We start from the raw sequence: 24,652 nt of genomic DNA on the forward strand, positions 1-24,652 counted from the left end.
ACCAAGGAAAGATTCCATATTATGAGACTAGTAATAAGACTCTCAATAATTTTATTTGCAATGGTTTCTGTAGACGCCTTGTAGCTGATCAAAAAATCCAAGTATCATGTGATATTGCTCTAGGTAGCCAAATCACGTCGGAGGCTCTTGCCCATTGCCATGGATGTGGTTGGTGGTATGCCTAGATTTCACATGAATTATGCCAATTGACCTTGACTCCGCTGCCTAAGCAAAACAATGTGAGAATACTCATAGTTGTATCTTGGTTGGTTTTTTTGTGCGCAAGCCGATGCAGTTCCTTGGGAGGTCATGAAAATATTTGCAAGGCAAAAAGTACGAGCCAACTATGTAAAACAATCAGTCATTGGCTGATAAAGCCAGATGAGCGAGGCGATTTTTAATCGTTACAGAAAAATAAAAATTAATAATGTAAACCCCAATGAGGGAAGCAAAATTGGAGTCCTGATGGGAGTGGAAACTGCAAGAGATTAAACCTACGTTATGAGATTACTTTTGATAATTTAACCTTCTTAAAACTCGGACCCTTCTGCTTTGTGTTGAAGGAGGTATCTTCAACCTGACCCTCCATAGTGCCCTCTCCGTCTCTTGCCTTAATATTCTTACAAGACATGTCTTCATCCTCGGAACTTTCACACTTGGCCTTCAAAAGAGTCGAAGCTTTTTCAATCACCGTGAGTACCTCAGAATCCTTGTTCGCCTTATTCGAAGCAATCTTGTTTGCGTTCCTCTTTGTTGAATCACTGATCACTGAAGTCTTCGTTAACTCTTCAGTAACTGTATTTTGAAGCTTTGTGATTAAGTTATGCAGTTTTCCTTTACTTGGCGCGTCTATGGCTTTAAGACCCGCCAAGAGAGCTTTGCTATCCAACAATGAGTGAAGTCCTTTCAGTGGATAGAGCACTGTGAAAACATCAATGCAGCTACTACAAAATTTAAGCGCGATAGATTTGTAAGCAGACTTCTCCGGCGGACTTTGAACAATAAATGAAATGGCTGCCCCGAGGGACCCCATGTGCTGCTGAAACGCTTTCGCAAGTAGGTTACATTCAACGCTCTCTGCTACTGTTTTCTTTCCCTTACAAGATGTGACTGGTTTCAGAATCGCAGTGAGCAAGCGCAGGGCCTCACACTTCATAAACTCTGTCCGTCCATTTCCGCACTTCTCGATAAGCTTGCCAATAGAAAACCTACCAAGAATTTGGTGTCGTTGGAATATCTCGATAAAGAAAGATCCAGCGAGGCGTGACTTCTTTTGAGTGAAGTAATCGTCTAACGCAGTTGAAATACATTCCAACAACTCGGCGTCGCATTTCTCAGCTGTATCTGGAACGTTTCCTAGAAGAACCTTCAATGTCCACAAAGTGCACGCCTAAAAGCACATAACAATCCAAAACATCAAATTTCAGTCGAATCAGAGGCACTTCAACAAACTGAAATTCTCCACTTCCAGTTTAAGCACTGAAGACAATAATCTAGGCAACCGTTGTTCCACTATGAACTGGAATGTGTTCTCGATACTTAGAATCACTCCAGTACTGTAAACACAAAACGATAATCTAATTATTTCAGCATAAAATCTATTTCAGAATCACCACTATATGGCGACTCAATTCCTAATTAAGAGGTAATCTGTAACATAGGTTTAGACGTTTCATAATATAAATATTTCAGCACTAAGAAAAGACATACCTGAGCTAGTTTTCGAACTCTCTTGATTGATGACCTAGAAGCCAATTTCAAAAGTTTCTTCAATAAAGTCCTGGCGAGTGGCAAGTCTACATCTTCCCCCTTCGGATACTTCTTCGCGTGCAACACCTTGCTTTGCAACATGCTTTCTAACCGCTTAGCGAGTACCTCGTTCTCCTCAGGTGCTGTACCAATTTGATTGATGGCACACATAAATGCCTTCAAAAGGCCATGCACTGCAAGCAAAACCAGGCTACTGCCAGGATGCTTTTGAAGAAAATATTCTAGTAAAGATAGAACTCTGAACTTGAAGTGACCTAACTGAGTTTGAGCAGTACTTTTAATTGCTTCCTTTTTATGCATCAACACATTAGCAAGCAGTGCATCTGCTCTAAACATAGCTTCATCGTCCATATCTGAGAGGTCCGAATCAGAGCCCTCTGCCTCATCATCGAAGTCTTCAGCAGGTCCTGCAGAAACAACTTATATCTCATGAATAAATTCAAGAAAATTGTAAAACAAAGCTTAAAACGTTGAACTAATTCAAGATTCTTCATGCCTACAAAAGAAACTACACAATACTGCTTGAATTTGCGAGGACGCACTTTTGAATCTCATTTGTTGCTGAAGGGTCCTTGCTTTAGTATCACCGTCACCCATTTCTACATCTTCCTCTTCTTCCTCTTCGTCGTCGTCGTCGTCGTCATCGCTATCTTCCCCTTCTCCCTCCTGAATCAAACCAAAAACACACTGAGTCAAAAAAAAAAAAAAAAAAAAAAAAAAAAAAAAAAATGAAACAAAACAAAACATAATACAGCATCAATCACAGAAACGAACAAATGGCCAGTAATTTGCTGCGAAACAAGAATGTAGCAAAAGAAATTTGACGTTTGGTCAATTCATCTAGTACCTCTGTTGTTTCCTGAATATCTTCCTCACCACCACCCTCTGATTCCTCAACATCTTCTAGGATGCCATCATCATCAAAATCTTCGTCATCATCGTCTAATATGCACTTATGACGTCCTGATTTAGAGCCCTTATTTATGATTCGCAGGATATCAGTCAATCCTGCAATGGTGAGGTCCTCGCAGTACACTTTGAACACCTACTCATAACACAAAGACTGCTGAGAAAATAGTTCGAAGTCAAGTGCAAAAAGACTGCAGGCATTGTGCTTCAGTAGAAAAGCATCATCAACGCACTAACCTGCTCGACTGCATTACGAATTGGAGTTGATAATTTTGCCAGCATCGACAATAGAACGTCAACAAGAACACCCATCACTGGGGGTACTTCATTGTTCTCGTCTTTCTCCTCAATTGATGCTGCGATTTTCGACAGTTCTGACAAGTCAGAGAAAGCTTTGCTACAGCAGATGACAAGCTCAGCTGCAATACCATCGGTGGAGCCCGGTTCCAGGAAAGACTGCAGGAGGACATGTGAAAGAAGCGTCCTCATTGCCAAAATCCTCCTAGATTTGTCAACATTCGTGTCAAACTCAATCTGTGAGATACCCCATAATACGCAAGCACGTCATGATGTGAGCAGTACAGAATTTTCTTTCCAAAAAAATTAATTGAAGAAAAGAAAATTGAAACAAAACAAAACAAAAGAAAATACAAGGAAATGTTTCACCACAACTAGTTATCAAATGAACCTAGATTGCGAACCATGAGTGCACAATTATTAGCCCAAGCTCTAACCAGCATGTCAAATTGAGTAGTCATCCAATTAGACCGCATTAAACAAAGCACATAAAGAATTGCAACTCACAGCTGAGGATAAAGAAGACACGGTCTGATGGAGGAGTTTCACAAATTCTGCGGATTCCACTTTCAACGGCTGTACAAGAGCTGCAGCTGGAGATCCTTGGACGCTCATGCAATATAAAGCCGCAAAATGAGAAAAATCTTCGTCATCTGTCACTATATCATTCACTCCACTCACACCAGTCTTGTTGCTCCTCGATTTTTGAGTATACATCCAGTGTTCAGCATCAACTAGGACACTATGCAACCGCTCTGCACATAATTTTCGGGTACTCCCTGTCAGAAGATTTTGAGGCCACCTAATGTTTTCTTTCTCTAAATCCATAACGTTCTGTTGACTGCTTGCATGAAACAGAGAGTGAATAATTAGGAACTTAATCACTTCTCTGTAAAGTGTTGCCTTAGCTTTAGGCTCCAACTTCACCTGCCGACAGAGAGCATGCATCTGCTCTATGATCCAGATCCGATCATTAGCTCCAGGACTGTCGTGACCATTCATCGGAGTATCCTCGGACCCCTCCGCAAGTTCTTCAGTAACTTTTAATGCCGTCACAACATTAGACTCGGCAGATACAAACAACTCTTGAAGATTGTTGACAAATGCCAGTATACCATCTTCGGTAATCAATCCATTTGTTAGTGTTTTGACAGTGGAGGATTTAGATAATGTATCGAACTTCCCATAGCTACTTCGCTGCAAGGCCCCAATGACAGCAACTCGACGAGTATATTTATTTTCAGCCCAAAGTCGGAGTTCGCCTACGCACCTCTGGGCACTTTTATAAAGGTGGGTGTCTTTAGACGACAGAATATCCAGAATGCATCGAACAAATACGTTGGACAGGACAATGCCAACAGATTCAGGGGTTGGCAATCTAGGTAGTACTAAAAGAAGAAGCTCCATTGCAAGATTCTTTCTCTCATACGAAGAAGGCAACAGCGCTCCATCGACAACCACACTCCAGAAATTTGTCAAATTCTCGTTCACTTTTACATCCTTCGAACTGCCAGAATTAGCTTGCTTCTTCGTTGCTGTGTCTAGAGGGGAGAAGAGGCGGTCTAATAACAGATGCCAAACTGAGTGTATGCGAGGGTGGCTGCTGGAAGACTCCTGTGTTCAAGTTGAACCACAAACGCATTAATTCGTAATAGATGTACAAATAATAATTGATTTTAAAAGCACAACCAGGTTCATTTATATATAAAACAATCCAGAAGTCAACAAGGATACCCACAGGCGAAGGCTTGTTAAGAGATTCGAGGCCAGGGCCCCAAGTCCAACTACGTGTTGTGCCTCTTCGGAGACGTTTAGACATTAACTAAAATTTTATTCTTTTTATCTAATGAGAAATAGCAAATTCTTTTACTTAAAATATAAAAAATAGACTGCATTGCTTCAAAGAAGAAGCCTGTTTTAACACTCACGTATCCTTACCTTCAAGCAAGGGACAAGTTTTGCCAGATGGGATGGCTTGAAGAAATCTTGAATGTTTCCCGACTCAGGCAGCAAAGGGGAGCTCTTGGATAGGAGCTTATCATACAGGTGCAAAACTAAGACCAGGGCATCCGCACTTTGGTTTTCAACGTCTCGCCGCAACCATTCGTCAAAAAGTGGAGCTGCGCACACAGTCTCCCTGACAGCACTTGAGGGCAGCTGAGCCATTTCAACGTTGTTAAAAACAGCACAACCCAAGTAGACTATAGGTGGAACATAAGAATTCCAAATTAAGCTCGGTTTTATCATAAGCACATCACACAATTGCATAAACCTGTAGTGCTAACTAGAATTGAGAGTACTACGAATTACAGAGTGGAACTGATATCTTATTCGTTAGCACTTCTGAAAGCAGGAGAAATGCAGAGTTCAAAGTTGGAAACTTGGAAACAGCAGCAAAGCACTATATATTTATTTAAAGTAGTGACACAAGATGATTACCCTGCTTGCAAGCTCAATAACCAGGCTCACAGCTGGCTCCCGAAGAAATGTTTTCCGCTTGGCGAGGTTGAACAGTTGCTGAACAATCTCTTTAGCTAGATCCTTCTCTTCTGAACTAGTGCAATTTCCAATTAATCTCCTTGATCGGATCATAGACCCGTAAGCAAACAATCGTCCTAACAGCCCGTCCCTTGCATCCTGCAAAGCCATGCAAGAAAACGAGATTCGTAGGTAAAGTTTCGTATTCAACGCCAAAACTAAAACTAAAGCTGAAGCTAAAACAGTCACTCGAAACTAAAGTGACTAATAGAAGCAGTATGTTTGATCCCTGAAATCCTGCTTCCAGCATTTGAATAGACGACGATGCTCTTGGGCCTAGGACTCTTGTGTCATAGTTATGCAGCCAAGACGTGCACTGATTCACGAGAACCGAAAACCAAATTCTGAAAGTAGTAATTTTCCACGATTCCCGCATTGCAAGTCGAATTCAAATACCTATGTGTTAGTTAAACTCATTCTCTGCTCTAAGCATAATTTGAAGTCAGACTCAAAGAAATGGTGAATCCTTCATTCTCATGGCACCAGTTCCCATTAGATCGTCAATTTGTGAATTACATAAAGCAAAAACCCCGTGTCCGACATCCTTGCAAGCGTAGGTACAGTATCATAGTGTCTTAAAATTGCGTGTCTACCTGCTTCTTCATGGACGATGTGACCTCCAAATTCGAGGGAATGATCCGGAGCAGAGCTTCTCCTCGAATCACTGGAAGGGCTCCGATCACAGCCGTCAACGCAGTAGCAAATCCTTGTCTCGCACACTGAACACATATACATTGTTCCGTTATGAAGCCATTAACAAACTTCGCTGTACATAAGACCACAAGCCAAGATTGCATCCAGCCGCGTGGCAGCCATTAAATACGTGCTGCTTCATTTGTGAGAGTTGAAAGTCCTCCTGAGAATTCGAACCACCTCACCTCACGCGAAGAGCCAAGACCGCGCACAAGCCGCCGCAATGCATATTGCACACCCGGAGCACATCCTTCCAACAGTTCATCGTTCTCTTTCGCTCCAAGTGCCTACACAAATTAATACACTACCTCCACTTGTAAATTGCCTTTACAAGACATTCATCTCGGCATTTGAGAACCGGCACCCCTTAATTCATGACAAGCAAGAAATTCAAGCTCTAAAAGCTGAGTACAAGGACATCTATTCACTTGCAGCAGCAGCAGCAGCAGCAGCAGATAGAATCTGTACCGTAACGGTACACTAGCAGTCCCATGATTCTATGAATTGCAAATTCCGAGTCACAACCGGCTACAAGAGATCCAACATAAAAATCGTCCAGCCATCATCGAATGTCTGTCCCACCGCCAATTACACTGTCCAATCTTCCTCATAAGAAGGAGGCAAAGCTATACCTCGCCAATTCCCTCTTCACTCCCGCTGGATACGAAATCCTCCTGATTGGCTCGCAATTCGCCCACGAGCGCCACCGCCGCAGCCTCCCGCACCGCCATCTTCAAGGAAGACAGATTCCAGTAAATCTGCATGCCCACGGGATTGAGGCTCTGGTTGGCCACCTTGGCAGCGCTCTCACCAGCATCATCAACCATAGCCACTTCCCCTCCCGTCGTCCACCTTGTCGCAACAACAACGCTCGAATCGGGCAACAAAGGCCCCGGAGCCATGGTGGCCTGGCCCTGGCTCTGTCGCGCCTGCTCTAACAGCTCCCGAGGCGGATTCGTGTGCAAGTTGTGTGCAAAGGGAGAATCGACTTCAAGAGCAAGCTGATCAGAACGGCGGTCAAATTTGGGCCGCTTCGCCATCGATCGGTGATGCAGACCAAGCTCTGCGCGATTGCCTCCGAAAGCATCGTCAAGCCGAATCGTGACCAGGCTTTTGAGGCCTGGGTTTAGGGTTCACTGTCTCACTGTCGAGTCCGTGCGGTGCCTTGGCTATCAATACAATTTCGTGAACATCGCCAAGAACGTGAGAACAATATATAAACAAATAAACAAATAAATTAATAAATAAAACAAATCTCCTGGTTTTACGTTCGCTTGATGAATGTGGTGCTTCGACGCTCCATCCCTAAATTGGCAAAACCATTCAATTCTTTCTTTACATCTTCATTTATTTCCGTTTCTCTCTCCTTTGGGACACTTCTTATTGGCCTTTGAGTGGTTATGAAATGGGTTTGGTTGTCCATTTCTTTGCAATAGGATTATCCCCACTTGATGTGCAGAAACTATGCATATTTTCAGACGATTTTGTTTATTTGTTACCAACAATTTGTACTTTCACATGTTTTGCAGACATCGTGTTGTTGTTTGTTTGTTTGTTTGTTTAATATGAAAGTAAAAAATAAACAACAAAAAATAAACTGTGTGCAAGTTCATAACAAGGTTAAAATATATCATGGTTTTTTTGTTTTACCACGTTTTATTTCTCTACATGCTCATCATATATTTATTAAGTTGTCAGTGTAAAGATGATGGTACATATAATATAATACAAGAAGAATCAACTATATTTGATTAATTAACTTTTAGTTCCCGAAAAATTTAAGTGATTTACAAGGAAAACTACTACAAACTCAAATATTGCACAATGAATGTGCAGGTTTGTCAACAGCCAGAGTTGATGCGGTTGTCAGCTATTTTACATTTGAAATATATGAAATCAAGCAGGCCTATCAGAAAATGATTTTATTTTATTTTTATTTTTATTTTTATTTTCTCTTTTTTGATGTACACAATAAATATTTTGCGTGTTATTGTCTTTAGTTGAGACCTTGGTCACATTCTTCAGTGGCAAGTCAGCCCACACACGAGCAAGTTCTGCAAGTGGGCGAGAGGGGAACGAGTCACCAATGAACGTTCCCAACGGGCTTTGTGGGCACAATTCACCTCCACATGCTCCTTGCCACCCATGGGGAACGAACCATCCGAATCATCCACCTCAACATCCATCCATTTACTCATCCATATCTATCACTCACTCACACTCAATCAGACGGAAGTCATGAGACAGATAAATCGAAATACTATACAAGGATACGGAATCGTATTTTTACAATATAATTTAAAATTTAATATACGAATACATAGTTCCGGCCACGGGCTTTGTCTCGTGCTCGAGCTCCCGCTGCACTGGACTGCACCGCATGCTTCCGCGTCTGCCGTGTTGCTGGCTGGCCTTGTCCGACCGCGGCCTCGTTCGTAGCAGGAATTGGCGGTTCCGGGAGATTGTAAGTTGGCAGCTGGAAAATCCGTCTCGTCGATTGATGCCGTTAGCATGCGTTTTTGCGGGAAATGGTGGGAAGTTGAGGTAGATATGACGACATTTGAGCTGGATGTGGAGGGGTTTTGTTGAGTTTGGTTAAGGTTTGTGAAATTTTTGGGAAGTTGATTGGTGGTGAGACAGAGAGGGAGGAGGGGATTGAAACCGAATGGCAGGACGAGGCGGAGGGTTGTCTTGTAATAGTGGAGACGAGTAGAAGTGGTTCGGATGTGGAGTGGGGACGACGACCAGGAGGTTGGGGGTAAGATCAAGGATGATGGAGATGGGGACGCCAAACTACTGGGATGCCGCGGATCCGTTGATGGTGGAGGCCTTTATTGGAGGCTATGAGATTCCGGGTTATGAGACACAGGATGATCTGGCTAGCACCTTGGGGCAGGATTTAGAGCAGAATGATTCTGTGCTGCAGCGTAGGTTGCACAGACTCGTGGAAGAGTCGTCGGAGGATTGGACCTATGGCATCTTCTGGCAGCTCTCTCTTTCGCCTTCCGGAGAGTCGTATGTTCCTACCGCCAGTTCTTGATCATGTTTCGTGGTTTCTGTTTTTTCCTTTTCGAATAATTCTCCTAGGTCTGAATGTGTGATGCCCCCCCTCCCTTTAATTACATTGAAATGGACAGAGAGGGGTTTGCACGAATTAGTGACTATGCAGCACCCTGCATAAGCTCAATAAGCTCCAAGGGAACAGGATTTTATCATACATTTCTGTGCACAGCTCTCATAATTACTGATTAGCCTTAACCTTCAATGCGTCAGTGATGATCGTATGCGGCTATATTTTAAGGTTTTCTCTGTGGCATTCGCGTGTTACAGTAATTGAAGACGATAATTTTGTTTACTGCATCAGGACTATAAAATGATGATACTTTTCATGGACATTGTGAATTTCGCAGTAGGCGCCCTTCCTTGCAATGTTCTAGTATATGTTTAGGATACGAGAAAGTCTTACCGAATGCACCGACCCTAATATTTGCGATTCCGGTAACATTCACTCTGACTGATCTCTCTAAAACCTGATGAGGTATGCAATCGAAGATGACAACGCGACGGTTTATGGAATAGAAATTATAGTTTGCAATCTTCTTTTTAGTATCAAGTCTCGCTTCCTCTTCCACGCTTTCTAGAATGATGATTTAATCCTTAGACAATAGCATAATTGACAAGAATTTCTCTCTCTTGAGAGTTTGGTCTTTGAAGGATCGAGGATGGGGCTGCTTCAAGTGAACCTTTTGGCATTATTTCATTTATTTACTATGTAACGGATTTGATCTTGTCGTCGTGGCAGAATGTTGGGGTGGGGGGATGGGTATTACAAGGGACCGAAAGATAGTGACCAATTTGAGCCAAGGAAAACACAAACCGAGGAGCATCAGCTACAGAGAAAGAAAGTACTACGAGAGCTTCAGGCTCTTGTTTCCTGTCCAGATGATGATGGCACTGAAGACGTCTCAGATACGGAGTGGTTTTACCTTGTTTCTATGTGTCACTCATTTGCAAAAGGGGTCGGGTATTTCTCTCTCTCTCTCGCGCGCGTTCGACGTTCTTTTCTGTCCACCGCATACTATATTGAATCTCAAACTCATACACACACACACACATACACTACTTCTCCTTTTATTTTACGGCTAATCTTCGTTTTGAATGTAGTACCCCTGGTCAGGCATTGGCGTTTGGAGAATATGTATGGCTGGAGGAGGCAGATAAGGCTTCTTATAAAATCTGCACACGAGCCAATTTAGCGAAGGTGTGATACACAGGACTTATGACTTTCCAATAATCGCTGAGTGTCAACATATATCTTATTGGAATATCCTCAATCCCTTGTTTTTCTCACCCAACGTATGTCTGTTTCTTTCACAATCTTGATTTGTGAACATGCTGATATAGTTGGTCGTCTGAGGGTTAGAATTATAACCTTACTTTTCCATTGTTCTAGCACATTCCTTGCTCATTAGTGAGCATGGTGATTAAGTGACGCACACCAGCGTTTAGAGCGTTTTTAGTTTTGATGAATTATGCAGGCGATTGCCCTCAAAAAGGTTAAAACGACTGGAAAATAATTGTTTTGGCTGTAGACTTTGGATTCATTAAGATTCTAGGAATGAATTCTATGATGATTTCATTGTACTCACAGAGGTTTTGGTTTGTTTTATTGTTGCATTCGGCCTTCCGAGAATAGATGGCAGGAATTCAGGTACATCACATTTGCAGATACTCATTACGCAGTTATGCTAGATTCGTTAAGTATAATCTTTTGAAACACTGCTTTTTTCATCTCTTCAGTCGTTTTCATTGTGTAGTGCAGGTACCTGTGATTAATACCTTATTCAAAGGATTAGTTAAGCATGTGGTTGACGTTCATTTTATTTTATTGATGTGGCAGACTATTTTATGTGTGCCAATCATGAATGGGGTGGTTGAGCTTGGTTCAACTGATGCAGTGAGTCTTTAATCTTTTCATGAACTTTGAAGATTGTTTTTGAAGTTCATTTATTGTTCAACGGGTAGCTACGATATCATTTCATGTCAAGCGAAAATCGTTAAGTTTTCTTATGTTTTTATCCGCTGTCAATTGCAGATTCACGAGCGCTTGGATGTTGTTGAGTATGTTAAGATGGTGTTCCAAGAGCCAACGTGGGGGTTGACTAATATGTCCCCAATTATTTCCCAATCTCAAGTTGGAAAATTTGATACAACATTTATGCCTCATTATCCGAGTATACCTTTTGATTCGACGAGTGTCTCAGGTGTATCCTCCATGACACTGAACACTGATCCAGGTCTAGCAGACAGCGAAAGCATGGATTTTGGGACAAGACACAGCCATATGGGCAAGATGGTATCCCATTCAGGTGCCTTTGGTTTCAACGGATATGACCATGTATGGGGACAAACTAATGAGTTCCACTATAATGATCCACTTCCAGATGACAACGTCGAGAGAGATTTAGGACAACCTATGTGTAATATTTTAGGTAGCTTACCTCTACAAGACGAGAAGCTCCCCTTAGCATCCAGTCCACCTCCTAAAACCCTAGACTCAGATTCGAGGTATTCAATTTTTCAGCAGAACAATGTAAAGAAGCCTCCCCAACTAGATCATACGCAGACATCTTTGCCTGTAACGGAAAGGTTACATCCTAAGCCACACACATCACAGGCCTTTCTGCATCATAATGGTTCCTTCGACGTGGGTGAAATGTTTAACCCCCCAGGGCATACACAGACTGTGCGATCAAATCCACCCAGCCTAGACGAGCAGTTGCATTCTCCTTCAATGCCTGCAGTCGAAAAGCTTCCAATTGTTGAGAAACCCACGTCTATTTACAAACCTGAAAGTGTTGAGAAGCCTATGCCTGTTTTCAAGCCACTTCCACAACCACCATCTCCTCCCGCTTCAAAGCCAGCAGTACCTGTCCCTGCAAATGGTTTACTGCTTGCCGGCCACCTGGACCAGGAGTGTGTTGATACAGAACTGATTACAATGAAAAATAATGTGGTCGAGGCTCCAAAAGTGCCTCGTAAACGGGGTCGGAAGCCCGCCAATGACCGGGAAGAGCCCCTGAACCATGTACAAGCTGAGCGGCAGCGGCGAGAGAAACTTAATAAACGATTTTATGCTCTTCGGGCTGTTGTGCCAAATGTCTCAAAGGTAATCTATATTCTCCATGTCCTCATATCCCACAATAGCTCAAATGCTCCGCAGGACAATCTGGTGTTATTTCCAGCTCTTATATTTTTCAGGTTTTTGTCCCTTATTAGAGTATTAGTTTGCAACTAGAATTTCTTACGTGTGTTATCCTCTGTTAAGCCTTATAAAATGATTTGATACCATGTTTTTGAGTCAACTCTTATAGCCCCATTCTGACACCAATTTGTCATCTTTCAATCAGATGGACAAAGCTTCACTGTTAGGCGATGCAATTGCGCACATTAACCACCTGCAAGAGAAACTTCAGGATGCAGAAATGCGCATAAAGGATCTTCAGAGAGTTGCAAGTTCTAAGCACGAGCAAGACCAAGAGGTGCTTGCAATTGGTACGCTCAAGGATGCTATCCAACTGAAGCCTGAAGGGAATGGGACTAGCCCTGTGTTTGGCACATTTTCTGGTGGTAAGAGGTTTAGTATTGCCGTAGATATCGTTGGAGAGGAGGCTATGATACGAATCAGCTGTCTGCGAGAAGCTTACTCTGTTGTCAATATGATGATGACTCTACAAGAATTACGACTCGACATACAACATTCTAATACATCCACCACAAGTGATGATATCCTGCATATTGTTATAGCCAAGGTAATATGTTAGCCACTCCGAGAATGCTGTAGCTGATTCGGTGCTTCAGGGATCTTTCAATTTTGTCATGTTCTGCTTGCTGATACATGTGATTTTTGTTTGGCAGATGAAACCAACCTTAAAGTTTACAGAGGAGCAGCTGATTGCTTTACTCGAAAGATCCTGTCAAAATACCGGGTACTTGAGGAAGCGGGAAGGAAGTGATAGACTTTTGCAAAGACCTGACAATTCTCCCCAACTTCAATAACCCTGTACCTTTGATGTATAAAAGGATGTGTATACTGACTGCCGCCATTGCAAATTGTGATATGTAGATATAGAAAATTTAACCAATTCTTAGGAGTAACCTGATAATGTTGCAGCTCTAAACTCACCTTGGTAGTAGAAGTTATCTAGGGAATGTAGATGCGTCTTCGATTGACGCAGGAGTTCCTCACTAATTGACAGCATAGGTATACAATGGAGTTGAAGATGAGCAGCTCCGTTTTCTCTGTACATTATGGTGTTCGATCTTGCTTGATCAATCAATCTTTTGGTATACGGCAATCGAGTCCTTGCAAGCATGATCAATGAATACGAGATGGTGAACTTCACATACTAACTTTTAGTCTCGTTTCATTGGAGTGTCGGCGCTTCGCATGTTTCGGGCGCTGCCCATTACTCTTAGGAAGGCTAGCTCACGGGAAAGCGTAGCGGATGAATTCCAGCTTTTGAATGAAATTTTTACCAATATTCGCATGGGCAGAAGCTTCATGATTGGTGCTTGAGAGAGTGCATGCCAACGGAAAGTCGGGACTTGAGTGGTTGTGCCACTGCCTTGAAAGGGTGAAACATTGAGTATTCAAGAATCAAAGAGTTTACATCTTAAGGAAGCCTGATCGGCAGTGTGGCTGTCCTAAATCTAGAAATGACGAGCACAATTAAGAAATTTATCCTACAAGGATATCTTAGCATTCAAAGCGCTTATTTCCTCTGTGTGTCCACACAACTTTGAGTGCAAGGGATCAGTATAAGACACAAAAACCACCCTACCAGCCCAGGAATATTACGTATGAGCAATGAAGTGTGAGATACTAACTGCTACATCAGTGTTAAAAATGTTCACTCGTCCGTTTCATTTCAAATCAAAACAGGTTAAGCAAATTGTCCCCTTCAAATTAGTCCTCAATTCTAATCATGTTTACTTTAGACAAAACACGAGAAAATAATTGTCAATAGGCTGATTCACCTGGTAATAGACGAGAGTTGTATTCAAATGATGCTGTCAACCAAAACAACCTCGTTCACCACAATCATCAATCTAAAAATGTACAATACATGTTCGAGGAGATCCTTTGATAGAGTTACTTCTAAAGACCTTCCTTATCAGAAAATCTTAAAAATGCACCTCAAAGAATGAGTCCCTCTGACGCTCATGAATGTATGAACAAAAATATTTAAACGACAGTCCACAGACGGACACACGCATCGTCTCCACCGCTAGCTAATGTTCCAGAGTCTACGAACACAAGAGCTGAAGCGCCTCCTAAGTGCGCATTTCTAATGGCCGTGCGAGCAGAGGCCGGCTTAGTGACGTCGTAGACATAGATGCAACCATCAACTGATGTTGTAGCAACTTTGGAGCTATCAGGAGACCACGCCACAGCATTGACTCGAGCAGTATGATAGAGCATGTTCTTCACCTTCACCTGCAAGTACCCGAGGAATGATAATTGTAATTCTCTAAAAAGCAGAATACTCCTGGCAGATGCATAACTTTTGTCTACACAACATGTCTATAATCCTCAAATAGGATAACCAAAATACCTTTGGATGGCGAATTTTCAATAACCTTAAACTGATGAGAAACGAGAGAGTGAAAAATCAAACGTTGCCAGAATCTCACAAGTGAAAAACCCTACTTGACAATCGTAAAAGAAATTGCGTGCATATCCTTTCCAGATACTTCCAACTCAGCACTGCGTTACCAGGGGGTGCATGAGTATAGCACCTAAAAATATTGTGCCTTTCCTTTCGAGGGATTGACGACCTGGGCAAGGAATAAGTCAAGGGGTGTGAGAACTTACCTCCCAAGTAATGCGGTCCCAAACCACAGCTTCCCTGTTTAGGTCCCCAGATGCGATCATAGTCCCGTCTGGAGAGTACCGGACAGATGAAATCTCCCCTCGATGCTTCTCTAGAACTACCCCTTGAGTTAACGTGTCACCCTTCACAGAATACACATAGAGCTTCCCATTTTGACCTCCTACCACTGCTTCTTCACCATGTGGGGATAGTGCAGCGGCTGTTGCAGAATAGTCGACATCAATTGATGATACAATTGCACCTTGACGTAAGAGAATTACTGACTTCTCTACGGGCACTATCGCTAACTCAGGGCATTTGGATGCCACATCCAAATCTCGTGGCAGCAACCCAAGGTCCACAGTTTCCGCCTCTGTGTACGCGTCACCTGGTAACGGAACACGCCGAAACTGGATACACCACCATATTAGGATCTGCTCAGCTGCTGGAAGTATAACATGATGAAACAACGAAGATAACAATCTCTAAGCTCGAGATAACCACCTCTCACATTGCTTGAGAAAAAATAATAATAATAATAATAATAATAATAATGGGAAATTTGGCACGTAAAGAACCACAAATTGGACTTGGCTGTTCAGCTTCCTCGTACGTAATCTTAGGCACATTACGAATTGATGAAAACGGCGAAGTCGAAGAAAGGTAAGACATAGACCTTGTTGTCTAATCCAGTAGTAATTAGGTCGCTCCCTTGAACAGTCATGAAAGCAGCAGGATTTTGAGCCCCGTTTTTTTGCAGGCGCCCATGGTATCCTGATCCTACCTTCCACTTAATAACAACGCCATCGAAACTGCTCGAGTAAAGCATTGTAGTGTCTCCCTCTTTTGCAACTGTGAGAGCTGTAATGCTCCTCAAGTGTCCGGAAATCGACCTTAAAGGCGTGCTTGGATCGGAAACAGAAAGATAGCTAATCACTCCACCCAAAGATATTGTAATGAGGTAGTCACCCATCCAGAGACAACCCACTTGCATGTCTTCGGTTCCACCGACATCAGAGAAAGAAAATGTTGTGTATACCTTTCCAGAGCCTTCTTCCGAAATATCCCAAATCTTAGCAGTTTTGTCGGCTGAGACTGTAAGCACCTGATCACATTTTGCCTCCAGACATTAGACACATGTCCAAAGTTTTAGAAAGTAGACTTTCACAACTTACTGATATTTTTAATATAATAAATACAGCCGGAGTGCCTCTACTAAACCTAACTTTTGCCAGCATCCAGCTCTAGTTACATTAGAGCCCTGTGCGAAGTCAGGAAACAATCTATTGAGAATATCACAAATTTTAGCCACAATAGACTAAATCAGCATCAAATGGTTTAGTTTCAACCTGCTTCCCATTGGGACTCCAGCTAGCTGCATAAATACTACCACTATGACCATTCTCAGAGGAAAGTTCTCCGATCTTTTCACCGGTTTTTCCATTGAAAAGAAATCCGTTCTTGTCCGAGCCAACTGATAGAAATTTACTACCATCAGGAGAGAACCTGATACAGTTTACGAAGTTGCTGTGACCTCTGCAAATCCAATCAAGAATCTTAGCATTGGCAAATACAAAAACAATCTCGAACTACATCCTACGTTGTCTCGACTATCATGAGCTGCCAAAGAGTAAGTTGTGCGAAAAATCTCTTGCTCTCTCTTCCTCGTTCAAGTTGCACATGCCTGTTCGATGCCTTAAACCGAAACGGAGGGCCTTCGTAAAAATTCACGAGAAAGTCTTCTCCACAAGTTACGATGCGAAACGGACGAGTCGGCTTGAAAGCACAGCTCAAGACCCGTTTAGAATGCCCATCGAATTCCCCAACAGTCGATCCGGAATCCCACCTGCAAGCAACATATTCATCTCTACTCTTGAGTGCAATAAATAACACGACCACGGGATTGTGAAAGACATATAGTTTTTGTTCAAGTGAAAAGAAAAGCCTCAGCTATGATCTTGCCAATTTATGCAATAAACAGGCTTCGTGCTAATCACATTCCATCGCAATCCAATGTCTCAAAATGCACGAACCTCATCCGAAGACTCCACGCTTGCGGGAATTCGAGCAGAAAAGTCTTAGATGCACTACATAACTGACTAGCTTCGATCACTAGAATATCCAAGAGTAAAGAGAGAACGACCAGAGTGAGAGCAGGAGTTTTCATACAAGAATGCTTTAACGAACGTTGAGCCCTTGCCATCGCCACACACCACAATGCGCTGACCATCGGGTGACCAATCCAAATCATCAACTGATCCAGACAAAGCCCGGATCTCAAACCTCAAGGTGCGGTCCTCATTCCTGGCCCAAACCCTGACAGTCCCCGACACATCCCCCGACGCGATCCACTCGCCATTAGGAGAAAACCTGGCCACCGTCACAGCGTACCCATGCTCGCCATAAACCTCCACCTTGGACGGATCTTTCAAGCTGCGAATAATCACCGATCTACCATTGCAATATACAATTGATCCTGACTTGGGGTCCCCCGAAACAAGAATGCCTCTCCCTCGCTCCGTGCCGGGCACGGTGGCATACGTCCCCACCAATTGTGCCATCACCCCAACTCCAACACCAGACAATCAAAACCAATACCCACAAAGCCCAACACTCCCTCGACCTTATTGCTTCAGATTAGTTCCGACCCCACAAGTAACTTCAAACCCCACACACGAACAAAGGCCTAAATCACTGAATCCACGACCAAGATACAGATTTGACGCAGTTAATCTTCCGATTACGCTCCCGATTAGGAGGATCCCGAGACACGTATGTGTGCATCAGAAGCAGGACATAGCTTTTTCAGCAAGATCACGGGAAACCCTAAATCCTAAACTTGGCAGCGATCTTATCAGCAGCACGAGTTGCAATCGATTTTGGCCAGAGGCTCAGGTGGTAAGTGATGAGCTAAACATGATTTCGACTGAGTATTCGCAAACAGGAGGAGCGTTGAAAAGTTCATCACTGCTTGTGACCGACCGACGATGGTATGTTTGGAACTCAACCGATTTGCTTCAGAGTGCACATGGGGCTGATACAAGTGAACATGAAGCTTTTTAGAGGTCTTTGGAGTGGCCATCTTTGGACATAGAACTTGCAGTCTGCAGAACAAGGTGTACATCTACACTTCATGTTTTAGTTGAGTGATACAACTTTCACCAGTAATCGGAAGAGACGAAGGACTTGCTTGATTCTCAATTATGTTAGCTTTTGCCACATTTCTGCTAATAAATCCCATAGCAACGAAAACTAATAATACCAGTTTGGTTTTGTAATTGATAATCAAGTGATGGAAAGATAGTTCAAGGGATATACCTCTTGAGCTCACCCCCAGATGGAATTTGAGGACAGATGTGGCATAGCACTATCATCGTTCCTCATCCTATTTTAAAACAGTATGTTATTAATGGTTCAATTAATCTAAAAGTAGTATTAAGAGCGTTCCTGCTTTCAAGCATGCATACATATCTTCCTCACCCTACTTTATCCGGCAAAAAGCTCTCTGTGTCATGCCAAATCTTGAAGGGGATATCACCCTAATCTTAACTGATGATTGTTGGTGATTAACATGACTAGGAAATGATTTCTATTTCCATTGTTCACATTGCTAAAAATGTCCTTAAGGTGTTGGATCGCTGGACGTACATCCATTTTACTTTTCTAGAGAATTACAAATTCCCCAACACCTAGATTCGCCATGGTCAGGGCTGACGATGGAACACGATAAAATTCTTGGACAGTTGTCAGGTTTCCGGTAGATGATTATTTCTCGATTTATGAGTCTGTTCTAAAAGCTCTAAAACAGTGCAAATTCTTGTGAAGTCGATGAGACGACAGTCACAAGCGCAGCTGCTATCTTAACACCAAAAGTGCTCACTACAGTGGGCAGTGCCAATCAAATGCAAAATATATGTCCTTGCTCAAATCTAAACAACCTGGGCTATCAATTATAAATTTGTCATTTACAACCAGAGACCTTTTTCAAAAGGAAACCAAATATGAATTCGAAAAGGAACTGCATAATATAAGCTATATAATGCCTGGTAGAGGTACTCAGGACACATTTGCAACTCGTATCTTCTACATTGAAAGGTAAAGTTTGGAAATGTGCTTGAGAATAGCGGCATACTGTACATACATTATCCAACCAGGACCCGATAACAGCCTCACTTCCCCTACTGAATATTTTGAAGCTTTCGTATCATGCAAACAGGCTTTTCGGTCGGCCTGCCAGAGAATCTCGCACTTGAAAAAACTTACTCAAATTATTGATAACTGCAACTTTGGACAAAATTTCTGTTCCAAGCCCCTCAAGGGCAAACTTAATCATAGTATCAGGCATTGATAGACGGCAAGGGTGAGATCCAAGACAAGGGATTATTGAGATCGTCTTGATGAACCTAGCTTTTCTGAAAGCCCGTGACCTTCATCCTTGGTAGAACAGCTGTAGGGTTGACATGACCTCTCCAGTATCGCACATAGCTGCTCCTGTGTGTAATGTTCAGTTGGCTCAATCTGCAAAACAAAAGCCGACAGTTTAACTTCTAAAACTATCCACTCCACATACGAAGCTGGACCAAAAACAAAAAGAGTTCTTCGAGACGAAAATAACCGCTACTTACGAAATAAAGTCTCACCTTCACAATTACAATGTGTAGAACCATGTCCTGCGTGGTGGAGGTATTTGAGTGCCGAACCTCCAAACGTAACTCTTGCAATGCCATCATCATCTGAAGAAGGGCAACAGAGTCCTTTAAACAGTTTATACGAATCATAGCCTCTTGCCCAAGAATGTGCACTGCAATAGTAGGTTTCGTCCCACTTGGTGCATTTCCAGAAATCGAGGTGCTGTTAACACTCCCTTGTGGTCTTATGCTCAACCCATCTATAGTCGAGTTATCCATAGAACCCCTTGCAATCGAAAGTGATTCTTGTGATTTGTCACTCGAACCAACCACATGACCTTTCAGGTCTTTGATTTGAGCCTCTGCCGATTGCAGCTTGCTCGTAAGCTCATTAATGTATGCAATAGCATCGCCCAACAACGACGCTTTGTCCATCTGATGTCCAACACCAAACCACAAAAGTCATTTAAAGATCTTACGTCAAAAGACAACAAACTGGAAATTGATTAACGTCAAAAAAAAAAAAAAAAAAAAAAGAAAAAAAAGGCAAAAACAAAACAAAACAAAGCAAAATTTAGCAAGAGTTCAACACACGAACAAATAATATGATTCGGAGCACGAGTTGTGAGTCATATGTATAGCCTCAGTCATCTAGTACATATAACATGCAGTAAAAGAAACGAAGACTCACTTTGGAAACGTTTGGCACCACAGCTCGCAAAGCATAAAATCGCTGATTGAGCTTCTCCCTTCTCTGCCTTTCCGCTTGCACATGGCTTAAGGGCTCCTCTCTGTCATTGGCTGGCTTTCGACCCCGTTTTCGAGGAGGTTTTGTACCAACATTTAAACTGAACTCCACTGCGCTGCTCTCCTTGAAAGAGATCTCAGCTTCTGATTCTTGAAAGGAATCATGCTCTGACTGATCAAAACTTGAACGCCCACTTGCGCTAGCTGGAGGTCCTGATATCGCCGTCTGTTGTTGCTGAGGAGGTTTAGGAACAGGTTTGGCTTTCTCAGCCACAGGCTTCGTAGCGCCCCCAGTTATTCCGGGAGCACGCCTGGTTTCTACTTGCGCTGGAAGTTTCATCTCTATCGATTGTCTGAGATCTGGGGTACTTAAAACCTGGCTCAATTCCCCAGCACCAGTCTTTTCGGGGTAGGAGTGTGTAGTATGTACCTTGATATGTGGTAGTGATGAAGGCTTTTGATCTTCAGAGGCCAACTTTTCAACATTCTGAAGCATGCTTGAATGCTTCACTTCTGCTGCCCTGGTTCTACTTATCAAACTAGTGGCAGAAAATGGAAGTTTCTCTACCAGAACAGGTGGTCCCAAAACAGGATAATACAAACGTGATTGTCCTTGGTCCTTCTCAGTAGTACCAACTGATACTCCATCATTAAATTGCATTTCGTCTGATTGCTGCCACATATAGTCCAAAGTATCAAAGCTAGTGCTTGCCATTGAGGAACCAATCTTTTCGACTGACACATTCCTCCCTCTATAATGTGATTCATGATCTTTACCAAGAGTAGAGCCTCTACTAGCTACGCTGGGGCTTGATGCAAACGCACTTGTGGTGCCCATCGACATGATACTTGGACTTGGAGGGAAGAAAGTCGCATCGCTGTCCATAAGCAAGGATTGAGCCATAACTTGACTTCGATTTGCTCCCCAAAATGGTTCATCAAATACCATCTTTATATGGTGAACAACGTCCATGTTTTGACTTATCTGCAAGGAAGTAAAAAGATCGACATGTTAACGGGCTCCAAGGGTAAAAACGAAAATTCCAAGAAACAGCCTAATACTAAACATGGACCCAGAGATATTTCATGCGGGAGCTTCCTAGGAATTTTATAACGCTCGTTTTTGAACTTGGATAGAGCTACTACAGGGCTTGCAGAACTGCAGTCAACGGCAAAATGAAATATTTAGACTAACATGTGAGAGTATATTTAAGCAAGATAGACGGCATTTCTAATTTTCCCAATACTATCTACAAAGTTCTACCTCGCCGTTTCATCTACTGAAGATATGGCCTTGGCATATTTCAACGTTGAGAAACCTGTGTAAATTACAAGACAATCTACACTTTATTCTGAAGCTCCGATAACACAATCAAACAAATTCTATCCTTCAAATAATCGTAAAATTTGATTAATTATAGGTTTATCAACTATGTGACAGCAAAACATACGCTACTACCAATCGGGACAAACTGAACTTGAACGCATTCTTATCCCATCCCAAGCATTCTAAATCAGTGAATAGATTTCACCTTGTATTGAAATAGCATCCAATAGTACAAAATTTTCAGCCAGGGGTAATGATGGGTTGGAAACCAAACTATATTTTAATGGATATATTGTGGAGCCCAAAGATAAGTAGAATTTCAGTTCAGTTGAACTCACCAAATCCGTAGATCCAAGCTCAACAACCCCAGTTCTTGTAGGAACACAGACGATTGTCTGCAGACGGAAGAAAAATAATGAATTAGAATCTGACTAGAATCGCTCCAGAAAACTGTTCATAGTCTCGTCATCAGTGGCAGGATGCATTTGAAGATAAATTCCACTATCAAACCTTCAGCAGTGATGTCAAAAAAACTAACATGTCTCACATCACAAGTCTAGAACAAACAATGCTAGGGTCCTGTCAATACCTGGATACCAGCCATCTGCATTCGGTGAAGCGCCATGAGAGAAAACAATGTCACCAACCAGAACATAGTCAGTTCAAAACTTCTCGTGCTTTTTTTTTAAGTCAATCGCTCAAGAAATTTGTAGGCTTCCGTGTAAAAGTATATTCTGGTATGATCATAGCAGCCTAGAAGTTTAAATCCTACAGAAATTACTAATAGTGGAACACACAGACAGACGGAGAAGAAAGACACTGGGACTGTAGTTTGACTACAAACTGTGACAAACAGGTGGACGGGTTCGACGTAGACATCCGCAAAAAGGTATCCCAGAACAGCTAAGGATGAATGAGTTCAAACTATGTTTTCACAAAATAGTGCAGCTGGTGCATGCAAAGATGTTGTCATTATTCATAAATCCTGGAACGAGTTATTAAAAAATGACACCTAGAAGTGACTTTCCTAAGCTACTACAACTCCACACAATCCACCAATAAAGAGAGCAGTAAAGGTATACCTTGGCTAAATGAGCTCGTGTACAAATATGATTGGGGGCCTTGTTTGCCTCAGTAAGCCACACAGGACTTTCAGTTGCCAGTGCTTGGCCCGGAGTCCTGCATCAAAAATACATTACCATGCCTGCAATAAGAGAGTTGAAACAAAACCATCTTCAAATAATAAAGTCTAGCGTCGTGGAAAATTATTAACTCAACTGAGAAGCCCTGTTATTGTAACCAAATAATTAGAAAAAAGAGTAAATAGGTTTAATGTCCTACCCCACACCATACGCAAATGAGTGCGACATAGAGACAAGGTAGAACCATTCTGTATCTGTTACATAATCACTAACGTCCTCTTCAGTATTGCTCACGAGAGACTGCAGTTCTCTCAACACTTTCCGTCTCAGTTGCTGGTCCTCTTCACTACCTCCCTGATCTATACGCTTCTCAGAAATTTCATTCTCTTTCGGCCCCTTGAAGTACCCATCACCCCACCCCAACATCCTGCAACAGCCAACACTATCACATTAACACTCTCCCCACGTAAATTAAATACAAAATATGGTACTAAAGTGATGTATAATTTAGAAATAACCCATCGTCAACCCATCAAAACCAAGTTTGAAGAAAGGAGGAATTCCTATCATTCATATTGTTGTTTCAGGTTCAAGAACCCAGACCTGCAAACATATTTCGATGGATACTCTGTCGGTAAAACAACAGGCATACGTCATAACTATCATATGTTTCGGTATGTCTTTAAGGAGTGGCATTCTGGTGTGCAACAGGCCAGAATTGACCATTTCCTGCGTCGACAGACTCTGGTTTGGCCATTCCAGGGAAGGGGTTTTCTTCAAAATACAATAGTAAATTCAAATGTTATCTGAATGTGGACAGGAAAAAAAAAAGTATCGGACGGAGATAGAACCAGGATCCCAGCACTCGGCCTTCCGACGCCGATCTCCCTGAACGATACCCATTAACGCAAGATCCCAGTACATGAAAGATACGGAATCCATTCCTGAAAGGCCCCAGGATGTATGAAAGGGAAGAGTTCATGGGTGGATATGCAGTATAATACGCAAAAGGCGCCAACAGAGCTTCTACCTCTGATGGACTTCTAGCTTCAGTTCATTACGAATGATACAATAAACACAAGAGCGTCGGAAGCCAAAGTGGGGGCAAAAGGTATATGCTGATGAGTTCGTGAGGGAGCTCTTCAAGTTCGGTGAAACTTAGGACTTGGAAACTAATCTGCTCAATCTTAGAGCCCAGGAGGCATACAATACCCAGGTATGCGCGCGTCACATAGTGCTGTGTGGGGAAGGAAAATAAATACAAATATACATATAAATAAATAAATAAATCAGATCCTGTCTTGACTTACAGCTCTCCAGATGGTGACCTTGAGAGCTGCCAGAAGATTCCATAAGTCCAATTTGATGAGGTCTCCTCAACCAGTGTGTGCAACCTCCTAAGCAGCACAGTCTCACTCAGTTCCAGCCCCTTCTCGGTTGTGCTTGCCAAATCATCCTGTACCTCATAACTACTTGGGATTCCATAAGCCGGTCCCATGAACGCCTCGATCATGGCCGAGTCCCCGGCGTCCCAGAAGCTCGGCACTTGAGTTTCCATCATCATTACCATACACTGAAAGAAAGCATGCACCTTAACTACAAAAAAAAAAAAAAAAAAAAAAAAAAAAAAGAGAGAGAGAGAGAGAGAGAGAGACCCGCTCCAACCCTCACACTTTCCTCATCCCATCTCTGCCACCGTTGTGTCACACCAGACTCCCATCCATA

The 24,652-nt window shown here is 42.5% G+C and overlaps 4 protein-coding genes across 6 annotated transcripts; 1 reads left to right on the forward strand and 3 right to left on the reverse strand.

The window, feature by feature from the left end:
* Nucleotides 1-349: 349 nt before the first annotated feature.
* On the reverse strand, nt 350-7,375 carry LOC112280168 (uncharacterized). Its single transcript, XM_024515320.3, has 11 exons — nt 6,840-7,375; nt 6,393-6,494; nt 6,108-6,233; nt 5,416-5,613; nt 4,915-5,133; nt 3,484-4,590; nt 2,917-3,213; nt 2,618-2,815; nt 2,313-2,436; nt 1,711-2,177; nt 350-1,390 (listed from the first exon to the last, which is right to left on the reverse strand). The coding sequence occupies exons 1-11, from the start codon at nt 7,245-7,247 to the stop codon at nt 500-502; spliced, it is 4,137 nt and encodes a 1,378-aa protein (XP_024371088.1). The 5' UTR covers nt 7,248-7,375; the 3' UTR covers nt 350-499.
* Nucleotides 7,376-8,550: 1,175 nt separating this feature from the next.
* LOC112279920 (transcription factor MYC4) lies at nt 8,551-13,565 on the forward strand. The gene is made up of 9 exons (XM_024514682.3): nt 8,551-8,671; nt 8,848-9,222; nt 10,010-10,231; nt 10,372-10,468; nt 10,904-10,918; nt 11,108-11,164; nt 11,303-12,376; nt 12,618-13,019; nt 13,126-13,565. The coding sequence occupies exons 2-9, from the start codon at nt 8,978-8,980 to the stop codon at nt 13,264-13,266; spliced, it is 2,253 nt and encodes a 750-aa protein (XP_024370450.1). The 5' UTR covers nt 8,551-8,671; nt 8,848-8,977; the 3' UTR covers nt 13,267-13,565.
* A 659-nt stretch (nt 13,566-14,224) lies between these two features.
* LOC112279921 (actin-interacting protein 1-2) lies at nt 14,225-18,352 on the reverse strand. Of its 2 annotated transcripts, none has more exons than XM_024514683.3 (6): nt 17,253-18,352; nt 16,768-16,929; nt 16,433-16,619; nt 15,760-16,188; nt 15,086-15,493; nt 14,225-14,707 (listed from the first exon to the last, which is right to left on the reverse strand). In XM_024514683.3, the coding sequence occupies exons 1-6, from the start codon at nt 17,642-17,644 to the stop codon at nt 14,456-14,458; spliced, it is 1,830 nt and encodes a 609-aa protein (XP_024370451.1). In that variant the 5' UTR covers nt 17,645-18,352; the 3' UTR covers nt 14,225-14,455. The 2 variants fall into 2 exon arrangements, with proteins under 2 accessions (XP_024370451.1, XP_090104761.1); XM_090248635.1 differs by having other exon boundaries at nt 17,117-18,103.
* Nucleotides 18,353-19,013: 661 nt separating this feature from the next.
* On the reverse strand, nt 19,014-24,567 carry LOC112279918 (transcription factor MYC3). Of its 2 annotated transcripts, none has more exons than XM_024514680.3 (8): nt 24,238-24,567; nt 23,127-23,354; nt 22,868-22,964; nt 22,375-22,389; nt 22,124-22,180; nt 20,403-21,443; nt 19,724-20,146; nt 19,014-19,601 (listed from the first exon to the last, which is right to left on the reverse strand). In XM_024514680.3, the coding sequence occupies exons 1-8, from the start codon at nt 24,495-24,497 to the stop codon at nt 19,464-19,466; spliced, it is 2,259 nt and encodes a 752-aa protein (XP_024370448.1). In that variant the 5' UTR covers nt 24,498-24,567; the 3' UTR covers nt 19,014-19,463. The 2 variants fall into 2 exon arrangements, with proteins under 2 accessions (XP_024370448.1, XP_073388741.1); XM_073532640.2 differs by lacking the exon at nt 24,238-24,567 and adding an exon at nt 23,531-23,694.
* Nucleotides 24,568-24,652: the final 85 nt, after the last annotated feature.

Source organism: Physcomitrium patens, chromosome 3 (assembly GCF_059467195.1).
Source record: "Physcomitrium patens ecotype Gransden chromosome 3, ASM5946719v1, whole genome shotgun sequence".
In the NCBI taxonomy this organism is placed as follows: domain Eukaryota; kingdom Viridiplantae; phylum Streptophyta; class Bryopsida; order Funariales; family Funariaceae; genus Physcomitrium; species Physcomitrium patens.

Excerpts from the sequence above, each read along its gene's own strand:
- LOC112279920 (XM_024514682.3), top strand. The coding sequence starts at position 8,978 with ATGATGGAGATGGGGACGCCAAACTACTGGGATGCCGCGGATCCGTTG. Across the intron at positions 10,232-10,371 it reads TCATTTGCAAAAGGGGTCGG|TACCCCTGGTCAGGCATTGG; the intron begins GTATTTCTCTCT and ends TTTTGAATGTAG. Across the intron at positions 13,020-13,125 it reads TGCATATTGTTATAGCCAAG|ATGAAACCAACCTTAAAGTT; the intron begins GTAATATGTTAG and ends TTTGTTTGGCAG.
- LOC112280168 (XM_024515320.3), bottom strand. The coding sequence starts at position 7,247 with ATGGCGAAGCGGCCCAAATTTGACCGCCGTTCTGATCAGCTTGCTCTT. Across the intron at positions 6,234-6,392 it reads GTCTTGGCTCTTCGCGTGAG|TGTGCGAGACAAGGATTTGC; the intron begins GTGAGGTGGTTC and ends ATATGTGTTCAG. Across the intron at positions 5,134-5,415 it reads TTATTGAGCTTGCAAGCAGG|CTGCCCTCAAGTGCTGTCAG; the intron begins GTAATCATCTTG and ends GAAATGGCTCAG.
- LOC112279921 (XM_024514683.3), bottom strand. The coding sequence starts at position 17,644 with ATGGCACAATTGGTGGGGACGTATGCCACCGTGCCCGGCACGGAGCGA. Across the intron at positions 16,930-17,252 it reads ACGTTCGTTAAAGCATTCTT|GTGGGATTCCGGATCGACTG; the intron begins GTATGAAAACTC and ends TGTTGCTTGCAG. Across the intron at positions 16,620-16,767 it reads CGGTTTAAGGCATCGAACAG|AGGTCACAGCAACTTCGTAA; the intron begins GCATGTGCAACT and ends TTGGATTTGCAG.
- LOC112279918 (XM_024514680.3), bottom strand. The coding sequence starts at position 24,497 with ATGGTAATGATGATGGAAACTCAAGTGCCGAGCTTCTGGGACGCCGGG. Across the intron at positions 22,965-23,126 it reads TCATTTGCGTATGGTGTGGG|GACTCCGGGCCAAGCACTGG; the intron begins GTAGGACATTAA and ends TTTTTGATGCAG. Across the intron at positions 20,147-20,402 it reads TGGTGCCAAACGTTTCCAAA|ATGGACAAAGCGTCGTTGTT; the intron begins GTGAGTCTTCGT and ends GTTGGACATCAG.